We start from the raw sequence: 24,561 nt of genomic DNA, 5'->3' as shown, positions 1-24,561 counted from the left end.
CAGGGTTCCCTATATCCTCCGTGTGGTTGTACTTACGGTTTGGCACTTACAGGGTTCCCTATTTCCTCCATGTGGTTGTACTTACCGAGTGGCGCTTACAGGGTTCCCTATACCCTCCGTGTGTTTGTACTTATCCAGTGGGTTCCCTATATCCACCGTGTGTGTTTGTAGAGGCGCTTACAGGGTTCCCTATATCCTCCGTGTGTTTGTACTTTACCGAGAGGCGCTTACAGGGTTCCCTATATCCTCCGTGTGTTTGTACTTTCACTGAGTGGCGCTTACAGGGTTCCCTATATCCTCTGTGTGTTTGTACTTTCTACCGTTTGGCGCTTACATGGTTCCCTATATCCTCCATGTGTTTGTACTTACCGTTTGGCGCTTACAGGGTTCCCTATATCCTCCGTGTGTTTGTACTTTTACCGAGGGGCGCTTACAGGGTTCCCTATATCCTCCGTGTGTTTGTACTTTCTACCGAGTGGCGCTTACAGGGTTCCCTATATCCTCCGTGTGTTTGTACTTACCGAGTGGCGCTTCCCCTATATCTGTGTGTTTGTACTTAGTGGGTTCAGGGTTCCCTATATCCTCCGTGTGTTTGTACTTACTACCGTTTGGCGCTTACAGGGTTCCCTATATCCTCCGTGTGTTTGTACTTACCGAGTGGCGCTTACAGGGTTCCCCTATACCTCCGTGTGTTTGTACTTAGAACGTTCCCTATATCCACCGTGTGTTTGTACTTCACTGAGTGGCGCTTACAGGGTTCCCTATATCCTCCGTGTGGTTGTACTTACCGAGTGGCGCTTACAGGGTTCCCTATATCCTCCATGTGTTTGTACTTACCGTTTGGCGCTTACAGGGTTCCCTATATCCTCCGTGTGTTTGTGTACTTACCGAGTGGCGCTTCAGGGTTCCCTATATCCTCCGTGTGTTTGTACTTACCGAGGGGCGCAGGGTTCCCTATATCCTCCGTGTGTTTGTACTTACCGAGTGGCGCTTACAGGGTTCCCTATATCCTCCGTGTGTTTGTACTTACCGTTTGGCACTTACAGGGTTCCCCTATATCCTCCGTGTGTTTGTACTTCTACCGAGTGGCGCTTACAGGGTTCCCTATATCCTCCGTGTGTTTGTACTTAGAGAGAGTTCCCTATATCCACTGTGTGTTTGTACTTACAGGGTTCCCTATATCCTCCTCCATGTGTTTGTACTTTACCGTTTGGCGCTTACAGGGTTCCCTATATCCTCCGTGTGTTTGTACTTAGAGGGTTCCCCTATATCCTCTGTGTGTTTGTACTTTTACAGGGTTCCCTATATCCTCCGTGTGTTTGTACTTACCGTGGCGCTTACAGGGTTCCCTATATCCACCGTGTGTTTGTACTTAGTGGGTTCCCTATATCCTCCGTGTGTTTGTACTTACCGTTTGGCGCTTACAGGGTTCCCTATATCCTCCGTGTGTTTGTACTTACCGAGTGGCGCTTACAGGGTTCCCTATATCCTCCGTGTGTTTGTACTTACCGAGTGGCGCTTACAGGGTTCCCTATATCCTCCGTGTGTTTGTACTTTCACCTGAGTGGCGCTTACAGGGTTCCCTATATCCCTCCGTGTGTTACAGGGTTGTACTTACCGTTTGGCGCTTACAGGGTTCCCTATATCCTCCATGTGGTTTGTACTTTTACCGAGTGGCGCTTACAGGGTTCCCTATATCCTCCGTGTGTTTGTACTTAGTGGGTTCCCTATATCCACCGTGTGTTTGTACTTACAGGGTTCCCTATATCCTCCGTGTGTTTGTACTTACCGAGTGGCGCTTACAGGGTTCCCTATATCCTCCGTGTGTTTGTACTTACTGAGTGGCGCTTACAGGGTTCCCTATATCCTCCGTGTGTTTGTACTTGCTCACCGAGTGGCGCTTACAGGGTTCCCATATCCTCCATGTGTTTGTACTTACCGAGTGGCGCTTACAGGGTTCCCTATATCCTCCGTGTGTTTGTACCTTACCGAGGGGCGCTTACAGGGTTCCCTATATCCTCCGTGTGTTTGTACTTTCACCGAGTGGCGCTTACAGGTTCCTATATCCTCCGAGTGGTTTGTACTTACAGGGTTCCCCTATATCCCTCCGTGTGTTTGTACTTAGAGGCGCTTCCAGGGTATATCCACCGTGTGTTTGTACTTACTGAGTGGCGCTTTACAGGGTTCCCTATATCCTCCGTGTGTTTGTACTTACCGTTTGGCGCTTACAGGGTTCCCTATATCCTCCGTGTGTTTGTACTTACCGAGTGGCGCTTACAGGGTTCCCTATATCCTCCGTGTGTTTGTACTATATCCACCGTGTGTTTGTACTTACAGGGTTCCCTATATCCTCCGTGTGTGTTTGTACTTACCGAGTGGCGCTTACAGGGTTCCCTATATCCTCCGTGTGTTTGTACTTACCGAGTGGCGCTTACAGGGTTCCCTATAGCCCTCCGTGTGTTTGTACTTACCGTGTGGTTCCCTATATCCACTGTGTTGTTTGTACTTACAGGGTTCCCCTATATCCTCCGTGTGTTTGTACTTACCGAGGTGGCGCTTACAGGGTTCCCTATATCCTCCGTGTGTTTGTACTTAGTGGGTCCCCTATATCCACTGTGTGTTTGTACTTACAGGGTTCCCTATATCCTCCGTGTGTTTGTACTTTACCGAGTGGCGCTTACAGGGTTCCCTATATCCTCCGTGTGTTTGTACTTACCGAGAGGCGCTTACAGGGTTCCCCTATATCCTCCGTGTGTTTGTACTTACCGAGTGGCGCTTACAGGGTTCCCTATATCCTCCGTGTGTTTGTACTTCACACCGTTTGGCGCTTACAGGGTTCCCTAATATCCTCCATGTGTTTGTACTTACCGTTTGGCGCTTACAGGGTTCCCTATATCCTCCGTGTGTTTGTACTTACCGTTTGGCGCTTACAGGGTTCCCTATATCCTCCGTGTGTTTGTACTTACCGAGTGGCGCTTACAGGGTTCCCTATACCCTCCGTGTGTTTGTACTTAGAACGTTCCCTATATCCACCGTGTGTTTGTACTTACCGAGTGGCGCTTACAGGGTTCCCTATATCCTCCGTGTGGTTGTACTTACGGTTTGGCACTTACAGGGTTCCCTATTTCCTCCATGTGGTTGTACTTACCGAGTGGCGCTTACAGGGTTCCCCTATACCCTCCGTGTGTTTGTACTTACAGTGGGTTCCCTATATCCACTGTGTGTTTGTACTTACAGGGCGCTCCAGGGTTCCTATATCCTCCGTGTGTTTGTACTTACTTACCGAGAGGCGCTTACAGGGTTCCCTATATCCTCCGTGTGTTTGTACTTACCGAGTGGCGCTTACAGGGTTCCCTATATCCTCCGTGTGTTTTTACCGAGTGGCGCTACCCCTATATCCTCCAAGTGTGTTTGTATCACCAGTTGGCGCTTACAGGGTTCCCTATATCCCTCCGTGTGTTTGTACTCCTCCACTGTGTGTTTGTACTTTACCGAGGGGCGCTTACAGGGTTCCCCTATATCCTCCGTGTGTTTGTACTTACCGAGCGGCGCTTACAGGGTTCCCTATATCCTCCGTGTGTTTGTACTTACCGAGCGGCGCTTACAGGGTTCCCTATATATCCCTCCGTGTGTTTGTTTAGTTCCCTATATTCACTGTGTGTTTGTACTTACAGGGTTCCCTATATCCTCCGTGTGTTTGTACTTAGAGAGTTCCCTATATCCACCGTGTGTTTGTACTTACCGAGTGGCGCTTACAGGGTTCCCTATATCCTCCGTGTGGTTGTACATACCGAGTGGCGCTTACAGGGTTCCCTATATCCTCCATGTGTTTGTACTTACCGTTTGGCGCTTACAGGGTTCCCTATATCCTCCGTGTGGTTGTCCTTACCGAGTGGCGCTTACAGGATTCCCTATATCCTCCGTGTGTTTGTACTTAGAGGGTTCCCTATATCCACTGTGTGTTTGTACTTACAGGGTTCCCTATATCCTCCGTGTGTTTGTACTTACCGTTTGGCGCTTACAGGGTTCCCTATATCCTCCGTGTGGTTGTACTTACCGAGTGGCGCTTACAGGGTTCCCTATACCCTCCGTGTGTTTGTACTTAGTGGGTTCCCTATATCCACTGTGTGTTTGTACTTACAGGGTTCCCTATATCCTCCGTGTGTTTGTACTTACCGTTTGGCGCTTACAGGGTTCCCTATAGCCTCCGTGTGTTTGTACTTAGTGGGTCCCCTATATCCACTGTGTGTTTGTACTTACAGGGTTCCCTATATCCTCCGTGTGTTTGTATTTACCGAGTGGCGCTTACAGGATTTCCTACATCCCTCCGTGTGTGTTTGTACTTACCGAGAGGCGCTTACAGGGTTCCCTATATCCTCCGTGTGTTTGTACTTACCGAGTGGCGCTTACAGGGTTCCCTTTATCCTCCGTGTGTTTGTACTCACCGTTTGGCGCTTACAGGGTTCCCAATAGCCTCCATGTGTTTGTACTTACCGTTTGGCGCTTACAGGGTTCCCTACATCCTCCGTGTGTTTGTACTTACCGAGGGGCGCTTACAGGGTTCCCTATATCCTCCGTGTGTTTGTACTTACCGAGTGGCGCTTACAGGGTTCCCTACATCCTCCGTGTGTTTGTACTTAGAGCGTTCCCTATATCCACCGTGTGTTTGTACTTACCGAGTGGCGCTTACAGGGTTCCCTATTTCCTCCGTGTGTTTGTACAGGGTTCCCTACCTGTTTGGCGCTTACAGGGTTCCCTATACCCTCCATGTGGTTGTACTTACCGAGTGGTGCTTACAGGGTTCCCTATATCCTCCGTGTGGTTGTACTTTTGGCGCTTACAGGGTTCCCTATATCCTCCGTGTGTTTGTACTTACCGAGTGGCGCTTACAGGGTTCCCTATATCCTCCGTGTGTTTGTACTTACCTTCCGATGGCGCTTACAGGGTTCCCTATATCCTCCGTGTGTTTGTACTTACCGTTTGGCGCTTACAGGGTTCCCTATATCCTCCATGTGTGTTTGTACTTACCGTTTGGCGCTTACAGGGTTCCCTATATCCCTCCGTGTGTTTGTACTTACCGAGTGGCGCTTACAGGGTTCCCTATATCCTCCGTGTGTTTGTACTTACCGAGTGGTTCTATACCACTTGTGTTTGTACTTACAGGGTTCCCTATATCCTCCGTGTGTTTGTACTTACCGAGAACGTTCCCCTATATCCACCGTGTGTTTGTACTTACCGAGTGGCGCTTACAGGGTTCCCTATATCCTCCGTGTGGTTGTTGTACTTACCGCTTGGCACTTACAGGGTTCCCTATACCCTCCATGTGGTTGTACTTTGTACTACCGAGTGGCGCTTACAGGGTTCCCTATACCCTCCGTGTGTTTGTACTTAGTGGGTTCCCTATATCCACTGTGTGTTTGTACTCACTGAGTGGCGCCAGGGTTCCCTATATCCTCCGTGTGTTTGTACTTACCGAGGCGCTTACAGGGTTCCCTATATCCTCCGTGTGTTTGTACTTACCGAGTGGCGCTTACAGGGTTCCCTATATCCTCCGTGTGTTTGTACTTACCGTTTGGCGCTTACATGGTTCCCTATATCCTCCATGTGTTTGTACTTACCGTTTGGCGCTTACAGGGTTCCCTATTGTACTTACCGTTTCCTCCCCCTACATCCTGTGTTTGTACTTACCGAGGGGCGCTTACAGGGTTCCCTATATCCTCCGTGTGTTTGTACTTACCGAGCGGCGCTTACAGGGTTCCCTATATCCTCCGTGTGTTTGTACTTAGAGGGTTCCCTATATTCACTGTGTGTTTGTACTTACAGGGTTCCCTATATCCTCCGTGTGTTTGTACTTAGAGAGTTCCCTATATCCACCGTGTGTTTGTACTTACCGAGTGGCGCTTACAGGGTTCCCTATATCCTCCGTGTGGTTGTACATACCGAGTGGCGCTTACAGGGTTCCCTATATCCTCCGTGTGTTTGTACTTACTGTTTGGCGCTTACAGGGTTCCCTATATCCTCCGTGTGGTTGTCCTTACCGAGTGGCGCTTACAGGATTCCCTATATCCTCCGTGTATTTGTACTTAGAGGGTTCCCTATATCCACTGTGTGTTTGTACTTACAGGGTTCCCTATATCCTCCGTGTGTTTGTACTTACCGTTTGGCGCTTACAGGGTTCCCTATATCCTCCGTGTGGTTGTACTTACCGAGTGGCGCTTACAGGGTTCCCTATACCCTCCGTGTGTTTGTACTTAGTGGGTTCCCTATATCCACTGTGTGTTTGTACTTACAGGGTTCCCTATATCCTCCGTGTGTTTGTACTTACCGTTTGGCGCTTACAGGGTTCCCTATACCCTCCGTGTGTTTGTACTTAGTGGGTCCCCTATATCCACTGTGTGTTTGTACTTACAGGGTTCCCTATATCCTCCGTTTGTTTGTATTTACCGAGTGGCGCTTACAGGATTTCCTACATCCTCCGTGTGTTTGTACTTACCGAGAGGCGCTTACAGGGTTCCCTATATCCTCCGTGTGTTTGTACTTACCGAGTGGCGCTTACAGGGTTCCCTTTATCCTCCGTGTGTTTGTACTCACCGTTTGGCGCTTACAGGGTTCCCAATAGCCTCCATGTGTTTGTACTTACCGTTTGGCGCTTACAGGGTTCCCTACATCCTCCGTGTGTTTGTACTTACCGAGGGCGCTTACAGGGTTCCCTATATCCTCCGTGTGTTTGTACTTACCGAGTGGCGCTTACAGGGTTCCTTACATCCTCCGTGTGTTTGTACTTAGAGCGTTCCCTATATCCACCGTGTGTTTGTACTTACCGAGTGGCGCTTACAGGGTTCCCTATATCCTCCGTGTGTTTGTACTTACCGTTTGGCGCTTACAGGGTTCCCTATACCCTCCATGTGGTTGTACTTACCGAGTGGTGCTTACAGGGTTCCCTATACCCTCCGTGTGTTTGTACTTACAGGGTTCCCTATATCCTCCGTGTGTTTGTACTTACCAAGTGGCGCTCACAGGGTTCCCTACATCCTCCGTGTGTTTGTACTTACCGAGAGGCGCTTACAGGGTTCCCTATATCCTCCGTGTGTTTGTACTTACCGAGCGGCGCTTACAGGGTTCCCTACATCCTCCGTGTGTTTGTACTTACCGAGGGGCGCTTACAGGGTTCCCTATATCCTCCGTATGTTTGTACTTACCGAGCGGCGCTTACAGGGTTCCCTACAACCTCCGTGTGTTTGTACTTACCGTTTGGCGCTTACAGGGTTACCTATATCCATCCGTGTCGTTGTACTTACCGAGAGGCTCTTACAGGGTTCCCTATATCCTCCGTGTGGTTGCACTTAGAGGGTTCCCTATATCCTCCGTGTGTTTGTACTTACAGGGTTCCCTATATCCACCGTGTGTTTGTACTTACCGAGTGGCGCTTACAGGGTTCCCTATACCCTCCGTGTGTTTGTACTTAGTGGGTTCCCTATATCCACTGTGTGTTTGTACTTACAGGGTTCCCTATATCCTCCGTGTGTTTGTACTTACCGTTTGGCGCTTACAGGGTTCCCTATACCCTCCGTGTGTTTGTACTTAGTGGGTCCCCTATATCCACTGTGTGTTTGTACTTACAGGGTTCCCTATATCCTCCGTGTGTTTGTACTTACCGAGTGGCGCTTACAGGGTTTCCTACATCCTCCGTGTGTTTGTACTTACCGAGAGGCGCTTACAGGGTTCCCTATATCCTCCGTGTGTTTGTACTTACCGAGTGGCGCTTACAGGGTTCCCTTTATCCTCCGTGTGTTTGTACTCACCGTTTGGCGCTTACAGGGTTCCCAATAGCCTCCATGTGTTTGTACTTACCGTTTGGCGCTTACAGGGTTCCCTACATCCTCCGTGTGTTTGTACTTACCGAGGGGCGCTTACAGGGTTCCCTATATCCTCCGTGTGTTTGTACTTACCGAGTGGCGCTTACAGGGTTCCTTACATCCTCCGTGTGTTTGTACTTAGAGCGTTCCCTATATCCACCGTGTGTTTGTACTTACCGAGTGGCGCTTACAGGGTTCCCTATATCCTCCGTGTGTTTGTACTTACCGTTTGGCGCTTACAGGGTTCCCTATACCCTCCATGTGGTTGTACTTACCGAGTGGTGCTTACAGGGTTCCCTATACCCTCCGTGTGTTTGTACTAACAGGGTTCCCTATATCCTCCGTGTGTTTGTACTTACCAAGTGGCGCTCACAGGGTTCCCTATATCCTCCGTGTGTTTGTACTTACCGAGAGGCGCTTACAGGGTTCCCTATATCCTCCGTGTGTTTGTACTTACCGAGAGGCGCTTACAGGGTTCCCTACATCCTCCGTGTGTTTGTACTTACCGAGGGGCGCTTACAGGGTTCCCTATATCCTCCGTGTGTTTGTACTTACCGAGCGGCGCTTACAGGGTTCCCTACATCCTCCGTGTGTTTGTACTTACCGTTTGGCGCTTACAGGGTTACCTATATCCATCCTAGTGGTTGTACTTACCGAGAGGCTTTTACAGGGTTCCCTATATCCTCCGTGTGGTTGCACTTAGAGGGTTCCCTATATCCTCCGTGTGGTTGTACTTACAGGGTTCCCTATATCCTCCGTGTGGTTGTACTTACCGAGAGGCGCTTACAGGGTTCCCTCAACCTCCGCGTGTTTGTACTTAGATGGTTCCCTATATCCTCCATGTGTTTGTACTTAGAACGTTCCCTATATCCACCGTGTGTTTGTACTTACCGAGTGGCGCTTACAGGGTTCCCTATATCCTCCGTGTGGTTGTACTTACCGTTTGGCACTTACAGGGTTCCCTATATCCTCCATGTGGTTGTACTTACCGAGTGGCGCTTACAGGGTTCCCTATATCCTCCGTGTGTTTGTACTTACCGAGTGGCGCTTATAGGGTTCCCTATATCCACCGTGTGTTTGTACTTAGAGTGTTCCCTATATCCTCCCCGTGGTTGTACTTACCGAGTGGCGCTTACAGGGTTCCCTTTATCCTCCGTGTGTTTGTACTTAGAGGGTTCCCTATATCCACCGTGTGTTTGTACTTACCGAGTGGCGCTTACAGGGTTCCCTATATCATCCGTGTGTTTGTACTTAGAGGGTTCCCTATATCCACTGTGTGTTTGTACTTACAGGGTTCCCTATATCCTCCGTGTGTTTGTACTTAGAGAGTTCCCTATATCCACCGTGTGTTTGTACTTACCGAGTGGCGCTTACAGGGTTCCCTATATCCTCCGTGTGGTTGTACATACCGAGTGGCGCTTACAGGGTTCCCTATATCCTCCGTGTGTTTGTACTTACCGAGCGGCGCTTACAGGGTTCCCTACATCCTCCGTGTGTTTGTACTTACCGAGTGGCGCTTACAGGGTTCCCTCTATCCTCCGTGTGTTTGTACTTACCGAGTGGCGCTTACAGGGTTCCCTACATCCTCCGTGTGTTTGTACTTACCGAGTGGCGCTTACATGGTTCCCTATATCCTCCGTGTGTTTGTACTTACCGTTTGGCGCTTACAGGGTTCCCTATATCCATCCGTGTGGTTGTACTTACCGAGAGGCTCTTACAGGGTTCCCTATATCCTCCGTTTGGTTGCACTTAGAGGGTTCCCTATATCCTCCCTGTGTTTGTACTTACAGGGTTCCCTATATCCTCCGTGTGGTTGTACTTACCGAGTGGCGCTTACAGGGTTCCCTGTATCCTCCGTGTGTTTGTACTTACCTAGTGGCGCCTACAGGGTTCCCTACATCCTCTGTGTTTGTACTTACCGAGTGGCGCTTACAGGGTTCCCTACATCCTCCGTGTGGTTGAGTGCGATGTAGCGTCCAACAGCAGGCGGGTAGCGGGACATTGTATAGTGTTTCCAGTTTAGCCTGACCAATGTACAACAGGACGAATTGACTGGGTTTTTTTTCTTCAGGAAATACAATTTTTCACTGAAAGGTACATGCAGCGATCCTACAACAACGTGACAGAAGTGGAAGTGCAGCACTAACACTTTAGCTAAGTTATACCACATCTTTAATCGAAAGGAAGAATATTTGACGTTCGATACGATGTTTTTATGCCGACACTACCATTTTACCATCAGTTCATCTCGGCGTCCCGTACAACACAATATTTTACCGTTATAACAACACTCCATTACGTTGTAGCACAACCGCCTTTTGTCTTGACATTAATGTATTATACAACACTGCATTGTGTACTCTCCTGTCACATGTGATTCTCATATAACATATTTGCATGGCTCTTTTGTCTCTCGACATTACTGTTTTACAGCAGCACTACACGGGAAGCGTTATGACACTCCGTATCTTGACATGACCGGATTACCTGTATAACAAGTCATCATCTTCTCCTCCCCAGCCGAAGTACAGATTGGAATGACCATTTACGTGCTGATACACGTCACGTGACACGGCAACGACACCTCCAGCATATTCAGGAAATGATACACTGGAATCAGAAAACATGTGGCATGTTATAAATGATGTACGAGGCTGAAGGTTCGTTCACTGAGTAAAACACTACGATTACTACACCAGGATTATGAACCGATGTAACAGACTAGAAGTACGTTTTGGGGTGATATACCTGGATTATAAACCAATGTAACAGACTAGAGGTACGTTTCTGGGTGATATACCTGGATTATAAACCAATGTAACAGCCTACAGGTACGTTTCTGGGTGATATACCTGGATGATGTAACAAACTAGAGGTACGTTTCTGGATTATGAACAGATTTATCGGGTAGAAGGTTTATTCACTGAATGGTACACTATCATTATAAATGGATGCATGAAGTTTGATTATATTCACTGGTTTATACACTATCATTATAAAGGGATGCATGAAGTTTGATTATCGTCACTGATATATGCACTAAATTATAAACAGTTGCATGAAGTTTGATTATCGTTACTGATATATGCACTAAATTATAAACAGTTGCGTGAAGTTTGATTATCGTCACTGATATATGCACTAAATTATAAACAGTTGCATGAAGTTTGATTATCGTCACTGATATATGCACTAAATTATAAACAGTTGCATGAAGTTTGATTATCGTCACTGATATATGCACTATCATTATAAAGGGATGCATGAAGTTTGATTATCGTCACTGATATATGCACTAAATTATAAACAGTTGCATGAAGTTTGATTATCTTCAGTGATTTATACACTATTCTGACAATGCTAAACAATGACGTTGTTTTTAAGTATCGAACTGAGAAAGTTACTCGGTAAGAAGAACGTGTGGTGAAATGGTCAAATGAAATTATGTAAACAGTTAAATCGGCAATCTAGTGTCATAATATATAAAAAGCTCGCGCCTGTGAAATATCAACAAAAAAACGCCAGCGAAGGATTTCAGTCTTGAAATGCCGAACGCCTCACCGTTTGACACATAGCTGAGTAGATCTAGATGCTTAACAAGGTTATTTTATGTAACGAGTAGATTATTTACTAATTATTGTTTCTATGCACAACCAAGATGAGACAACTCCTGCTCACGGCATTATAATCCAGGCACCTAGCTATTAGCGCAGCACAGCACAGCTGTTGAAACCACTTTTCACCCCAGCTGGGGTTATTTTTGTGACTCGTTTTTTTCAGCGCGTTATTCATAAGTTGAATTTGCATATTTGAGAATTTGTTACATTAAGTTCATACCAAAAGGTATCAGAATCTGCAAAGTTGTGTTTTGCGTTGCATGTAAGTTTTAATGTTCATTAGGCACCTCAAGTACATGTACATAGAGATTTGACATGGACTAGTTCATAAAGGTCTCAGCATCATGGGTGGATGAAAAGCAAAGAACACTCAAAGTTTTGGCTGTTAATTGTCCTTGAAACAGGATACAATGCCACGAGTACTCTGCCTCAGATGTTGTTTACGGCACAATGAACACAGCTCATCCTAACCAACACCAAGCCACCGAGGGACTGATTTCACCTCTCTGTTCATCCCAACCAACACCAAGCCACCGAGGGACTGATTTCACCTCTCTGTTCATCCCAACCAACACCAAGCCACCGAGGAACTGATTTCACCTCTCTGTTCGTCCATACCAACACCAAGCCACCAAGGGACTGATTTCACCTCTCTGTTCATCCCAACCAACACCAAGCCACCAAGGGACTGATTTCACCTCTCTGTTCATCCCAACCAACACCAAGCCACCGAGGGACTGATTTCACCTCTCTGTTCGTCCCAACCAACACCAAGCCACCGAGGGACTCATTTCACCTCTCTGTTCGTCCCAACCAACACCAAGCCACCGAGGGACTGATTTCACCTCTCTGTTCGTCCCAACCAACACCGATTTCACCTCTCTGTTCGTCCCAACCAACACCAAGCCACCGAGGGACTCATTTCACCTCTCTGTTCGTCCCAACCAACACCAAGCCACCGAGGGACTGATTTCACCTCTCTGTTCGTCCCAACCAACACCAAGCAACCGAGGAACTGATTTCACCTCTCTGTTTATCCCAACCAACACCAAGCCACCGAGGGACTGATTTCACCTCTCTGTTCGTCCATATCAACACCAAGCCACCAAGGGACTGATTTCACCTCTCTGTTCATCCCAACCAACACCAAGCCACCGAGGAACTGATTTCACCTCTCTGTTCGTCCATATCAACACCAAGCCACCAAGGGACTGATTTCACCTCTCTGTTCATCCCAACTAACACCAAGCCACCAAGGGACTGATTTCACCTCTCTGTTCATCCCAACCAACACCAAGCCACCGAGGAACTGATTTCACCTCTCTGTTCATCCCATGCAAAACCAAGCCACCGAGGGACTGATTTCACCTCTCTGTTCATCCCAACCAACACCAAGCCACCGAGGAACTGATTTCACCTCTCTGTTCGTCCCAACCAACACCAAGCCACCGAGGGACTGATTTCACCTCTCTCTTCATCCATACCAACACCAAGCCACCGAGGGACTGATTTCACCTCTCTGTTTATCCCAACCAACACCAAGCCACCGAGGGACTGATTTCACCTCTCTGTTCATCCCAACCAACACCAAGCCACCGAGGGACTGATTTCACCTCTCTGTTCATCCCAACCAACACCAAGCCACCGAGGAACTGATTTCACCTCTCGGTTCATCCCAACCAACACCAAGCCACCGAGGGACTGATTTCACCTCTCTGTTCACCCTAACCAACACCAAGCCACCAAGGAACTGATTTCACCTCTCTGTTCATCCCAACCAACACCAAGCCACCGAGGAACTGATTTCACCTCTCGTATGTGCATTACTTCAGCCTGCCCTAGTATGTGATTCTGTCTGTGCCTGTTCTAGAGCCAGCCACTGGTAACCAAGATAAGGTAGATGACATCATCAGCTCTGACAAGAACATACTTACTCATGAGACTTGATGTCATCATGAAGTTTCCAAACATGATGCTGCTTGGATGTAGTAATATGCTGTGTCATGGTAGTTTAAGTAGTTGAAATTACCTTTCAAACTGACCGTTAGGCACCATCCCATACCACCTGCAATGTTTGCGGAACCATCTTCAAACACTACGCTCAGCTGAAGTAATCAGGGAGCCACACAGATCTTGAGCATCAAATGCTTACCAAGCAAGAAAGAAGGATGGTCGTCTCAGGATGTGTGTGGATTTTCACCAACTCTATGAACTCTTCCATTCTTGGCTTACTTTCTTCGTGAATGCATATTTGTTGTGAAAATACCAGCTACGTATATACTGTACTGAGAGCTATCACCCTAGTGTCAACTACAGTGTAGAGAACAAACACACTTGTGCCATCTACAGCGCTGAGAACAGACACGTTAGTGTCACTCACAGCGCTGAGAACAAACACGTTTGTGTCACTCACAGCGCTGAGAACAAACACCATAGTGTTATCCACAGTGCAGAGAACAAACATACTAGTGCCACCCACAGTGCTGAGAACAAACACCCTAGTGTCATCCACAGTGCTGAGAACAAAACCCCTAGTGTCATCCACAGTGTAGAAAACAAACACTTTTGTGTCATCCACAGTCCTTAGAACAAACACCATAGTGTCATCCACAGCGCTGAGAACAAACACCCTAGTGTCATCCACAGCGCTGAGAACAAACACCATAGTGTCATCCACAGTGCTGAGAACAAACACCATAGTGTCATCCACAGTGCTGTGAACAAACACACTAGTGTCACCCACTGTGCTGGGAACAAACACCATAGTGTCATCCACAGTGCTGGGAACAAACACCCTAGTGTCATCCACAGCGCTGAGAACAAACACCCTAGTGTCATCCAGTGCTGAAAACAAACACCATAGTGTCATCCACAGTGCTGAAAACAAACACTATAGTGTCATCCACAGTGTAGAGAACAAACAGACTAGTGTTATCCACAGTGTAGAGAATAAACACACTAGTGCCATCCACAGCGCTGAGAACAAACACCATAGGGTCATCCACAGTGCTGAGAACAAACACCATAGTGTCATCCACAGTGCTGTGAACAAACAAACTAGTGTCACCCACTGTGCTGGGAACAAACACCATAGTGTCATCCACAGTGCTGGGAACAAACACCCTAGTGTCATCCACCGCGCTGAGAACAAACACCCTAGTGTCATCCACAGTGCTGAAAACAAACACCATAGTGTCATCCACAGTGCTGAAAACAAACACCATAGTGTCATCCACAGTGCTGAAAACAAACACCATAGTGTCATCCACAGTGTAGAGAACAAACAGACTAGTGTTATCCACAGTGTAGAGAATAAACACACTAGTGCCATCCACAGCGCTGAGAACAAACACCATAGGGTCATCCACAGTGCTGAAAACAAACACCATAGTGTCATCCGCAGTGTAGAGAACAAACAGACTAGTGTTATCCACAGTGTAGAGAATAAACACACTAGTGTTATCCACAGTGCTGAGAACAAACACACTAGGGTCATCCACAGTGCTGTGAAAAAACACCCTAGTGTCATCAACAGTGTAGAGAACAAACACCGTAGTGTCATCCACAGTGTAGAGAACAAACTCCCTAGTGTCACCCACAGTGCTGAGACCAAACACCATAGTGTCATCCACCGCGCTGAGAACAAACACACTATGGTCATCCACCGTGCTGAGAACAAACACCATAGTGTCATCCACCGCGCTGAGAACAAACACACTAGGGTCATCCACAGTGTAGAGAACAAACACCATAGTGTCATCCACAGTTCGGAGAAAAAACACCACAGTGTCATCCACAGCGTAGAGAACAAACAAACTAGTGTCATCCACAGTGCTGAGTACAAACACCCTAGTGTCATCCGCAGTGTAGAGAACAAACACCCTAGTGTCATCCACAGTGCTGAAAACAAACACCGCCTAGTGTCATCCACAGTGCTGAGTACAAACACCGTAGTGTCATCCACAGTGCTGAGAACAAACACCATAGTGTCATCCACAGTGCCGAGAACAAACACCATAGGGTCATCCACAGTGCTGAAAACAAACACCATAGTGTCATCCGCAGTGTAGAGAACAAACAGACTAGTGTTATCCACAGTGTAGAGAATAAACACACTAGTGTTATCCACAGTGCTGAGAACAAACACACTAGGGTCATCCACAGTGCTGTGAAAAAACACCCTAGTGTCATCAACAGTGTAGAGAACAAACACCGTAGTGTCATCCACAGTGTAGAGAACAAACTCCCTAGTGTCACCCACAGTGCTGAGACCAAACACCATAGTGTCATCCACCGCGCTGAGAACAAACACACTATGGTCATCCACCGTGCTGAGAACAAACACCATAGTGTCATCCACCGCGCTGAGAACAAACACACTAGGGTCATCCACAGTGTAGAGAACAAACACCGTAGTGTCATCCACAGTTCGGAGAAAAAACACCACAGTGTCATCCACAGCGTAGAGAACAAACAAACTAGTGTCATCCACAGTGCTGAGTACAAACACCCTAGTGTCATCCGCAGTGTAGAGAACAAACACCCTAGTGTCATCCACAGTGCTGAAAACAAACACCGTAGTGTCATCCACAGTGCTGAGTACAAACACCGTAGTGTCATCCACAGTGCTGAGAACAAACACCGTAGTGTCATCCACAGTGCCGAGAACAAACACCATAGTGTCATCCACAGTGCAGAGAACAAACACTCTAGTATCATTCACTGTGCTGACAACAAACACCATAGTGTCATCCACAGTGCAGAGAACAAACGCCCTAGTGTCCCCCACAGTGCAGAGAACAAACACCCCATTTTTTCAACAGCGCCGAGAACCAAAACTTTATAGTGTCATCCACAGTGTTTAGAAAAAACATCATATTGGAATCCACAGTGCGGAGAATAAACACACCAGTGTCACTCACAGTGCTGAGAAAAAACATACTAGTGTCATCTCCAGTGCGGAGAACAAACACTTTAGTGTCACCCACCGGGCACGATGAATTTGGAGAACAAAGACCCTAAAGTCATCCTAATGTACGATGATTTTGCATGATTGTTTATTTTCTGCATTCATTGTAAATGGTGTATCATGAAAGGTGTACGTCATATTATAATAGCTATGAATAAAGCCTGTGTGCTTGCTCAAGTCGCTAAAACATTGTTACCCTGATAAACCCAACCTTTCTGTTACGCGCTAGAAGGTTAACAGTCGTATGACTTATCCCAACTGGTGTCCATTCACTTATGGGTGAACAGACACAATTTGGAACAAATTCACTTGTCTAAGGTGAGACCACGTGTAAGACGTGCGCTGTGGTAAGGGGCAGGACTGAAGTCTAGAAACTGTCAGGAGCCAAGCTGCCGAACACGGTCAACCACCCAAGGACTCTCCGGCCCACCGCTGCTTAACTTTAGGATAAGCCTAAGCACAGAACCACACACCACGTCACTGGGAGTAATAGATATAATATTCAAGTAACGTATTCATGCTAAACGACACTGAAGAATGATCAAGATATTGAGATTGCCCTTGAATATGGTTGACATAATGGCGATGTCTTTTATTATGGTATTGCCCTTTGGGGTTCATGACCTCTACCACAAACGTGACTAGGAGAGGAAAATCCTTAGTTGTGTGTGGCATTTCACTGTCGACAGAACATTCCTGGGATAAATCTGCAAACACAAGAATGCTTAGATAAGACAGACATGGATATGTATACCAGTTCATTGATCCAGTTCAACAGGCATTTCACTGTCGATAGAACATTCAGAAAAACCAGCCACACCAGACAGGACGATAACACAGAAAAAAACCAGCCACACCAGACAGGACGTGTCTTGTGAAATCTTGCCCTATTTGACACTTGATCTAGAAAAGGCGTCACAAACAATTTGTGATAATGAATGAACCTGGGGTGGTTAACATTTCCAGAATTGAAACCACTATGAAGTATGTGAACACAGCAAAGTCGACCCGACCTTTTTGGCGGGAATCTGATGATGTCATGATGGTGGACGTTCTTCCAAAAGGCCAAACGATGCTGTTTCCAATGCGGTTTGAAATAATGAGTAAGGTCGTATTGCGGTAGGACACAGCGAGATAACTGTCGTGGCTACAATCCACGAGTAAGGCTTTAAACGCCATGTGCACCCACCTCTTTCTTCTCATAGGGCTCCGTCAGACATCCATCTAGTCCTACACATGAAGAACGCTCAAGCCGGAAGTTATAGTGACTCGTAGCATAGCAGTTATATGTAACCTGTTGGGCAGCTAGGAGGAGGACCTGGATACAGCCCTTCTAACGTCATAGGTCATTTTGTTTTGTACAAATGGGGAAGGGAACAATGGTGAAAAAATAACATTTCAATACTTTTGGGTCGTTTGTTATATTTGAGGATTCGAATTTATCAATCAAACGTCATTAATAACAGTAAAAGATAACAGTGAAGTGCCTTCACTCCTTGTGTATCATGAACGTGTTAGCCACAATTGCTACACTGGATGGTAATTATACGTGGTGGTTATAGAAATGTGTCGGATGCTATTGAAGTAATTCCCTGGAAAACCAGCGGACGATGTTGAGTGGTCGAATGTTGTTGTTTTTTATATACTTTTATTCTCTTTAAAGATGTTTTACAGTGTATTCCGAAAACTCAACAAAGGACATTCAGGTTACAATACAACAAGCATATGATGTACAAATCATGTGAACAGTTCATGACATGAAGACCAGAACTTATAAAAGGCGCTGATATTACATTCCATTAAAGAAGAGCACTTTGTTATCATATAATAATGTCTAATTTCATTCTGGAAAACATGTAAAAGGTGGCACACTGTTTTTTAATCTGCTTCCAAAAATTAGGTTTTTAAAGATAATAATAATAATATTGAGAGGGTCACTGTTTTTGTTTGGGAAACCGAGCAATACCTGTTTTCTTGATACTTTGATATTGACAAGAGCTTTATGATTTAGCCAGATCTCAAGTTTTTGCCAGATATGGTTGACTTTACTGCAAGGCCAGAACACGTGATCGAGTGTCTCAATTTCGCTTTGGCAAAAGCTGCATTTTGAATTATTTATATACCCAATCTTAAATAACTTTATATTTGTCGGTAAGATGTGATGTAATATTCTATATTGGAACCATTGCAGTTTGCTGTCATTGGTGCATCTAAATGGTATTTTGTTATAATTTTTCCAGTCGTCAGACAAGACTTCGTTGTTTAAGATACTTTGCTCCCATTTTTGGCAATGTACATTTTTTGTAATGACATCTGACAACAATGTTCTGTAAAACCGTTGTGTCCCCTTTGCATCCCCGAGGAGCTGTTTTATATACTGAGTCAAAAAAGAAACTTCACATTCTTTCTTCAGGGCACTATAAAAGAGATGGTAAGATGGTTAAATTGTTATTACTTCATTGCTGAGATCTGTGTGATGTACTCGATACACTGTCAGTGCCATAATCAGTTCCATTAGGCTACACCGCCATTCCAAAACATGGGTATACAGAATGTCAAGTCACAAGAATAAAAATGCGAAATTTCTCAGTTCAATATCGTGTATGGCCGCCCCGCGCATTCACTACTGCCAAACACCGTCTCCTCATCGACTGCCTGATGCTTGTGAACACGTGGTTGGGGATTCTGCGCCATTGCACTTGCAAGGCAGCGCCAAGTTCCTGCAAATTCTGAGGTTGGTTCCTAAGACCACGAAGCCTTCTCCCAAGTGCATCCCAAACGTGCTCTATTGGAGTTGGGTCACGGGACCTCGATGGCCAGTCCATGACGTTGTTTCCAACGTTTTGATGGAAATTTCGTGTCAACATCGCGGTATGCACCGTTCACGACGTCGTCTCCAGACTCTATGCCTGCCGTCCACGAATCTGATTCATCGCTAAAGACGACTCGATTCCAGTCTCTCTGGGTCCATCGGAGGTGACATTGGGCCCACAGCAGACGTTGACGTTGATGAAACGGCGTCAATATTGGCCCACGATATGGACGTCGAGAATGGAGATTGGCAGCCCGCAACCGATTTCGAATGGTCTGTGAGGAGAGTCGACCTCTAAACATCTCAGCCCTGGTTCGTGTAGCCGGCAGAAATCTGTCACGTAGGTGACGTAAGACGATTTGACGGTCTTCTGCTCGTGACGTCACACGTGGACGACCCAACCTTTGGCGATCAGAAGTGATGCCAGTTTGTTGTAGACGACCTCACAAGTCATACACAGTACGACGGCTGCATCCCATTACTCTTGCGACGTCAATAACTGATCTTCCCGCTTGCAACATGCCAACTCTCACGTTCACGTTGCACATTTGACAATCGTGGCATTTCAAGTACCGTTAGAAATGTGGTTTAAAAGTGTTTTTGTCAATTCTTTAGGCCAATGCAAACACGTGCATATGAAGACAAACTTCGATGCGAAGATCACGTGATCGACTGCACGTGCAAAACCTGATTTGGCATTAACGTAATTTGCACGACGAATGGATGGGTTTGAGTGGGTTTTGCTAACGTTTTTCTAGAGTCGAAAGATAGGCATCCAATTTCGGATACATAGATGTATCATCAGAGAAAAATTATTCATTATTATTCAAATTACATTTTGTGAAGTTTCTTTTTTGACTCGGTATATTTGCTGGTAAAGTTGGTTTTGGTATTTTTGACAAAGTCTTGAAATCTATGTTAAGAGTTTTCAAATATGACTTTACTGATCTAATGAGGCCAGTAAATGTTATAAAATCAGTTTTTAAATGATAGTGTTTTACAAAATTTTCAAAGCAGTATATGTTATCAGTTAAGTCAAGTAAATCGTTGATACACCGAATTGCTTTATCATTCCATTGTTTGTAAAAAATTGGTTTACATCCTACACATATGTTTTTGTTGTACCAGATATTTTCGGCAAGTATGTCATTTACGTCATAGTCAGGTTTATTGCGAGATATAAATTGCCACCAGGCACATAAAACATCCCTATAATATTTATTGTGGATCAGTGGGAGACATTCTTCTGACAGATATTGGCAGTTATAATCGAATACATAACCAGCGCCAAACTTTGGGAGATTTGAAATAAATAGATAGCACCAACTGGACTTAAATCTGAAAAACCTTCTGACCATTGATAGTTTCTGAGCATGCATTAATGTCTTTATATTTGGCATGTTGAAGCCTCCATCTTGTTTGTCACAGATAATTTGGCTCCTCTTAATTTTATCAGGTTTATTGTTCCACATAAATTTAAAACATTTCTGTTGAAATTTATTTGTAGTTTCATTATCTGGGTCAGGAAGTACACTGAATAAATGATTTAACTTTGGGATGATCAAAGATTTTAAGACAATATTTCTTCCAAAGGGAGTAAGATTACGGACCATATGGACATTGTGGACACGTTTCACAACGTCGTATTTTTTCTTTGTAATTTATCTCTACCATCTCGTCTAAGTCTTGAGTAAATGTAATTCCAAGAAGACTTAAGTCACCCTGGTCCCAATTAAGATTTAGCTCCGAACATAGTTTCATTTTCGATCTTTTCTTTGATCCTATCCAAGTGAGAAGTGTTTTGTCGATGTTAACCTTTAAACCTGAAAATCTGGCGAAGAAACTAAGCACATTGAATACTGCATAGAGAAAACGCTCTGAACCATCCAGGGTGCATGTTGTGTCGTCAGCGAATTGATTGAGTAAGTATTCAATGCTTCCAATTGAAATACCCATGATATTTTTATTGTTTCGTATCATTATTGCTAATATTTCCGCACATAAGATAAAGATATAGGGGGAGAGTGGATCCCCTTGGCGACAACCTCTTTGAATATCAAACATATCCGTTCCATAACCATGAACAAGAACATTTGATTCAATTCCTTGATATAGAATTCTGAACCATCTTCGAACTGATTCACCAAAGTTGAAATAGGATAATGTTTTGTCAATAAACGACCAATCTACCGTATCGAAAGCTTTTTCAAAATCAATAAGTAATAGAAGACCGTTTTTTTTTCTGTATATTCCATTAGGTCGTAAATAAGTCTTGTAATTTCCCCGCTATATCTGCCTGACATGAAACCTTTTTGATCATCATTTATCAATTGACCAAGAACTGACTTTATCCTTTTAGATATTGCCATCGAAGCCAGCTTGTAGAAAACAGACAAAAGGGAGATAGGTCTCCAGCAATTTTGATTTGTTACCTTTAGGTATACACGTTATAAGTCCACGTTTTAGCGAAATAGATAATTCTCCTTTCAAATAACACATATTTAAAGATCTGAAGAAGTATTTATTTATATCAGTCCAAAAGAATTTAAGGAATTCAGCGGTAGTGGTCGAACGTTGTTGACTGTTGTATACTGAGAGCCTGGGTCGACATATCGTACAAGGTAGATGCTAGCATGGATATAAACCCAATAGCTGGGTCTTTCCCAGTTTAATCTATGCGATAACAAATAGCGCTTCTATATTCTTTTATACAAGGGAATTGCAATGTTTATTCCAGCAATTTTGACACACCAATGTGTCGGGGCAGGGCATCACAAATCTAGGGTAAGTTGTGGGAGAAAGCATACAGTTTGACACAGGGTTAGGAGCGGCTGAGGTGTAAACCTACTTGTCAAGTTTGCTGTTGGACACAGCCATGTGCCTGGACGTGGTACCAATCATCTAGGGTTAGGAGTGGCTGAGGTGAAAACCTACTTGTCAAGTTTGCTGTTGGACACAGCCATGTGTCTGGGCGTGGCACCACATCGGTAGAGATTGTGATCCGTCACCGGCAAGAGATCCACATCGTGGAAGATAAAGCAGGTGAAGTTGTTCGTCTTGAGAGCCTCCACAAAGCCGATGTTCATCAGAAGGGCCCTGTTGAACGTTACGCTGGGCAGCTATAACAAAATAGCACATGCTTACCTATGAGATGCAATAAATCGATACTTTCAAGTCCATGGAACAGTTACAGTCGAATATGGTATGCGTATTTTGGAACAAGTATATACATCCATAACTTATGACAGATATAGGGCAGCTACAAGTGAGCAGAATATCCAGATTCATGGGTATAAAAACAAGTACCACACAACGTGGCAGCGTTGAACTTTATATTCTAATTGGTTGGTCTTTACAACAATATACCATTATCTGAGAACCATGAGACATCCATTATATATGAACACGGGAGGTGGATATACAACTTCTTTATTACAATACAAGCGACGTATAGGTGTAGATGTTAACACCGTTAATAAGCAAGTGATGTACAGTAATGCTGGTAAAGTAAATATACACATTAGTAAAGTTGGGTTTATACAGAAGACGTACAGGCTGATAAGGTTAAGAGCTGTTTGAGAGACATTCTAGAAGTTGTAAGCAATAGCAATTACACGTCTTTATGGATGATCAACTTCTTTACTGTACAATAGCGACGTTTTGGTATAGATACTTATACCGTTTTCAAGCATGGGGTAGTGAATGGTTACAGCAGGGTATATACAGGGTACATGAGGGCTAACAAAGACAATGGGTGATAAACAAGATGATTAACAATGGAAACACACATAATTATACATGAGATAATCCGAGGTAAGGCAACAGCATGACGAGCAGGATGCCAATGGTGGGAACGGTTCATTCTTTCCAAAGCATGTTGTGGGTGTACTTGGATGTGATCAGAGATGGTTGAGGTAGAGTCTTTGTTCTTTACTGAAGTTTGGTGTTATGTAATTGTTTTAAACATATTTTATTTGAAGAGAAAGAAAAGGGATTGGCAAACAAGCTCAGTGGGCTTATATATATGCCAATCTACTCTCCTAGTAGCAGTAGGGGCTTAGTAGTGGTAGTGGTGGTAGTAGTAGTAGTAGTGGTAGTAGTAGTAGTAGTAGTAGTAGTAGTAGTAGTAGTAGTAGTAGTAGTAGTTTGCAAGTGTTGAGGGTGGCGGTCTTGAAGACTTGGCGCAGGTGTTATAGTGGAACTAGGGTGTAACAGTAATAGTCCGCTTATATGGCGCTCATATCCAGGCAGATTGCCTGCTCACGGCGCTACGTACATTACTATTCCCGTTCATAGGACACTATCGTACTATCCTACTTTCCGATATTTTTTCAACTCCCTGGGGACCATACAGCCATGCTGCCTGTTAGGCGCAATAAACTTAACACTCTCATTGCCAGCACATCCTCACGGGTACCCATTTTACAGCTGGATGAACTGAGACAAGGGGAACTAAGTATCATGTCCAACGATATTAGGCAAATGTGCCCACCTCGGGACTCTAACCTAGGGTGGCTAGTATTCCTCTCGTCTGGGTTGTGTGATGAAGGTGCTGGGCTGCATGGGTGGGCTTCAATAAAGAAGTTGTTTATCCATAGATATACCTCCTTTGTTCATTACCTCAACTTCTAAATGCCACTTAAAGAAGTTAGGTATTACAGTCGAGCACCGTTGTGTCGAACTCTGATAACTCGATATCTCGGTTGTCTCGATATAACATCTCGGTCCAGGCAAAATCCTTCATAATTTATCATTATTCAAGCTCTTTTAACTCGGTCTCAACAAGCAAAATTACCCTTTTAACTCAATATTTGCAAAGAAACTTGATATTCACCTACCTTTCATGGGCAAGTATCCCGCTGAACCGAGGTTGTTTACACACGGTGCGGCTTGAACAAAAGGGATGCGGTAGTGTAAACTAATTAGGGCTAATTGAGTTGAAGGTGTCACTTGTTTGTTATTTAGTTAGGATTGAATAAGAAGGAATCAACAGTAACACCGGGGGCGCGGTGGGCGATCCAGCGAGGTTCAGGTGCCGGGATCGAGCCCACCTGTGACCGGGTGTAAAAACCTTGGAGTCAACTTTGTGTGCAGACCCTTTCAGTGTTGTCACAACCCCTAGTGTACAGTACACAACCATGTGCACTAAAAGAAGCCACGAATCCGTTGGTATATGACCAGATGGTGGCCACATAAATACGTGCAAACACCTAGTTGCGGGTACAGCAACTTGCAGTGAACTTGGACAAAGTACCGTAAGTATGTGTCCGAGTCCACCCAGCGGTAAGTGGGTACCTCGTAAGGATG

General features: G+C 45.1%; 1 protein-coding gene across 1 annotated transcript in view; it reads right to left on the bottom strand.

Annotated features, from left to right (window-relative positions):
* The window catches only part of LOC124269138 (beta-1,4-galactosyltransferase 4-like), an 87,847-nt gene that overhangs the window by 23,136 nt on the left and 40,150 nt on the right, over positions 1-24,561 (bottom strand). Inside the window, exons 4-6 of the mRNA XM_046704158.1 lie at positions 22,189-22,373; positions 10,344-10,466; positions 9,776-9,880 (exon numbers count right to left, since the gene is read on the bottom strand). Coding sequence (XP_046560114.1) covers positions 9,776-9,880; positions 10,344-10,466; positions 22,189-22,373 — 413 coding nt within the window. The remainder of the gene's footprint in view (positions 1-9,775; positions 9,881-10,343; positions 10,467-22,188; positions 22,374-24,561) is intronic.

Source organism: Haliotis rubra, unplaced genomic scaffold (genome assembly GCF_003918875.1).
Source record: "Haliotis rubra isolate DU_JTF1 unplaced genomic scaffold, ASM391887v1 Scf1422, whole genome shotgun sequence".
In the NCBI taxonomy this organism is placed as follows: Eukaryota; Metazoa; Mollusca; class Gastropoda; order Lepetellida; family Haliotidae; genus Haliotis; species Haliotis rubra.
The sequence above is the reverse complement of the archived record's forward strand: the minus strand, read 5'-3'. Positions and strand labels throughout refer to the sequence as shown.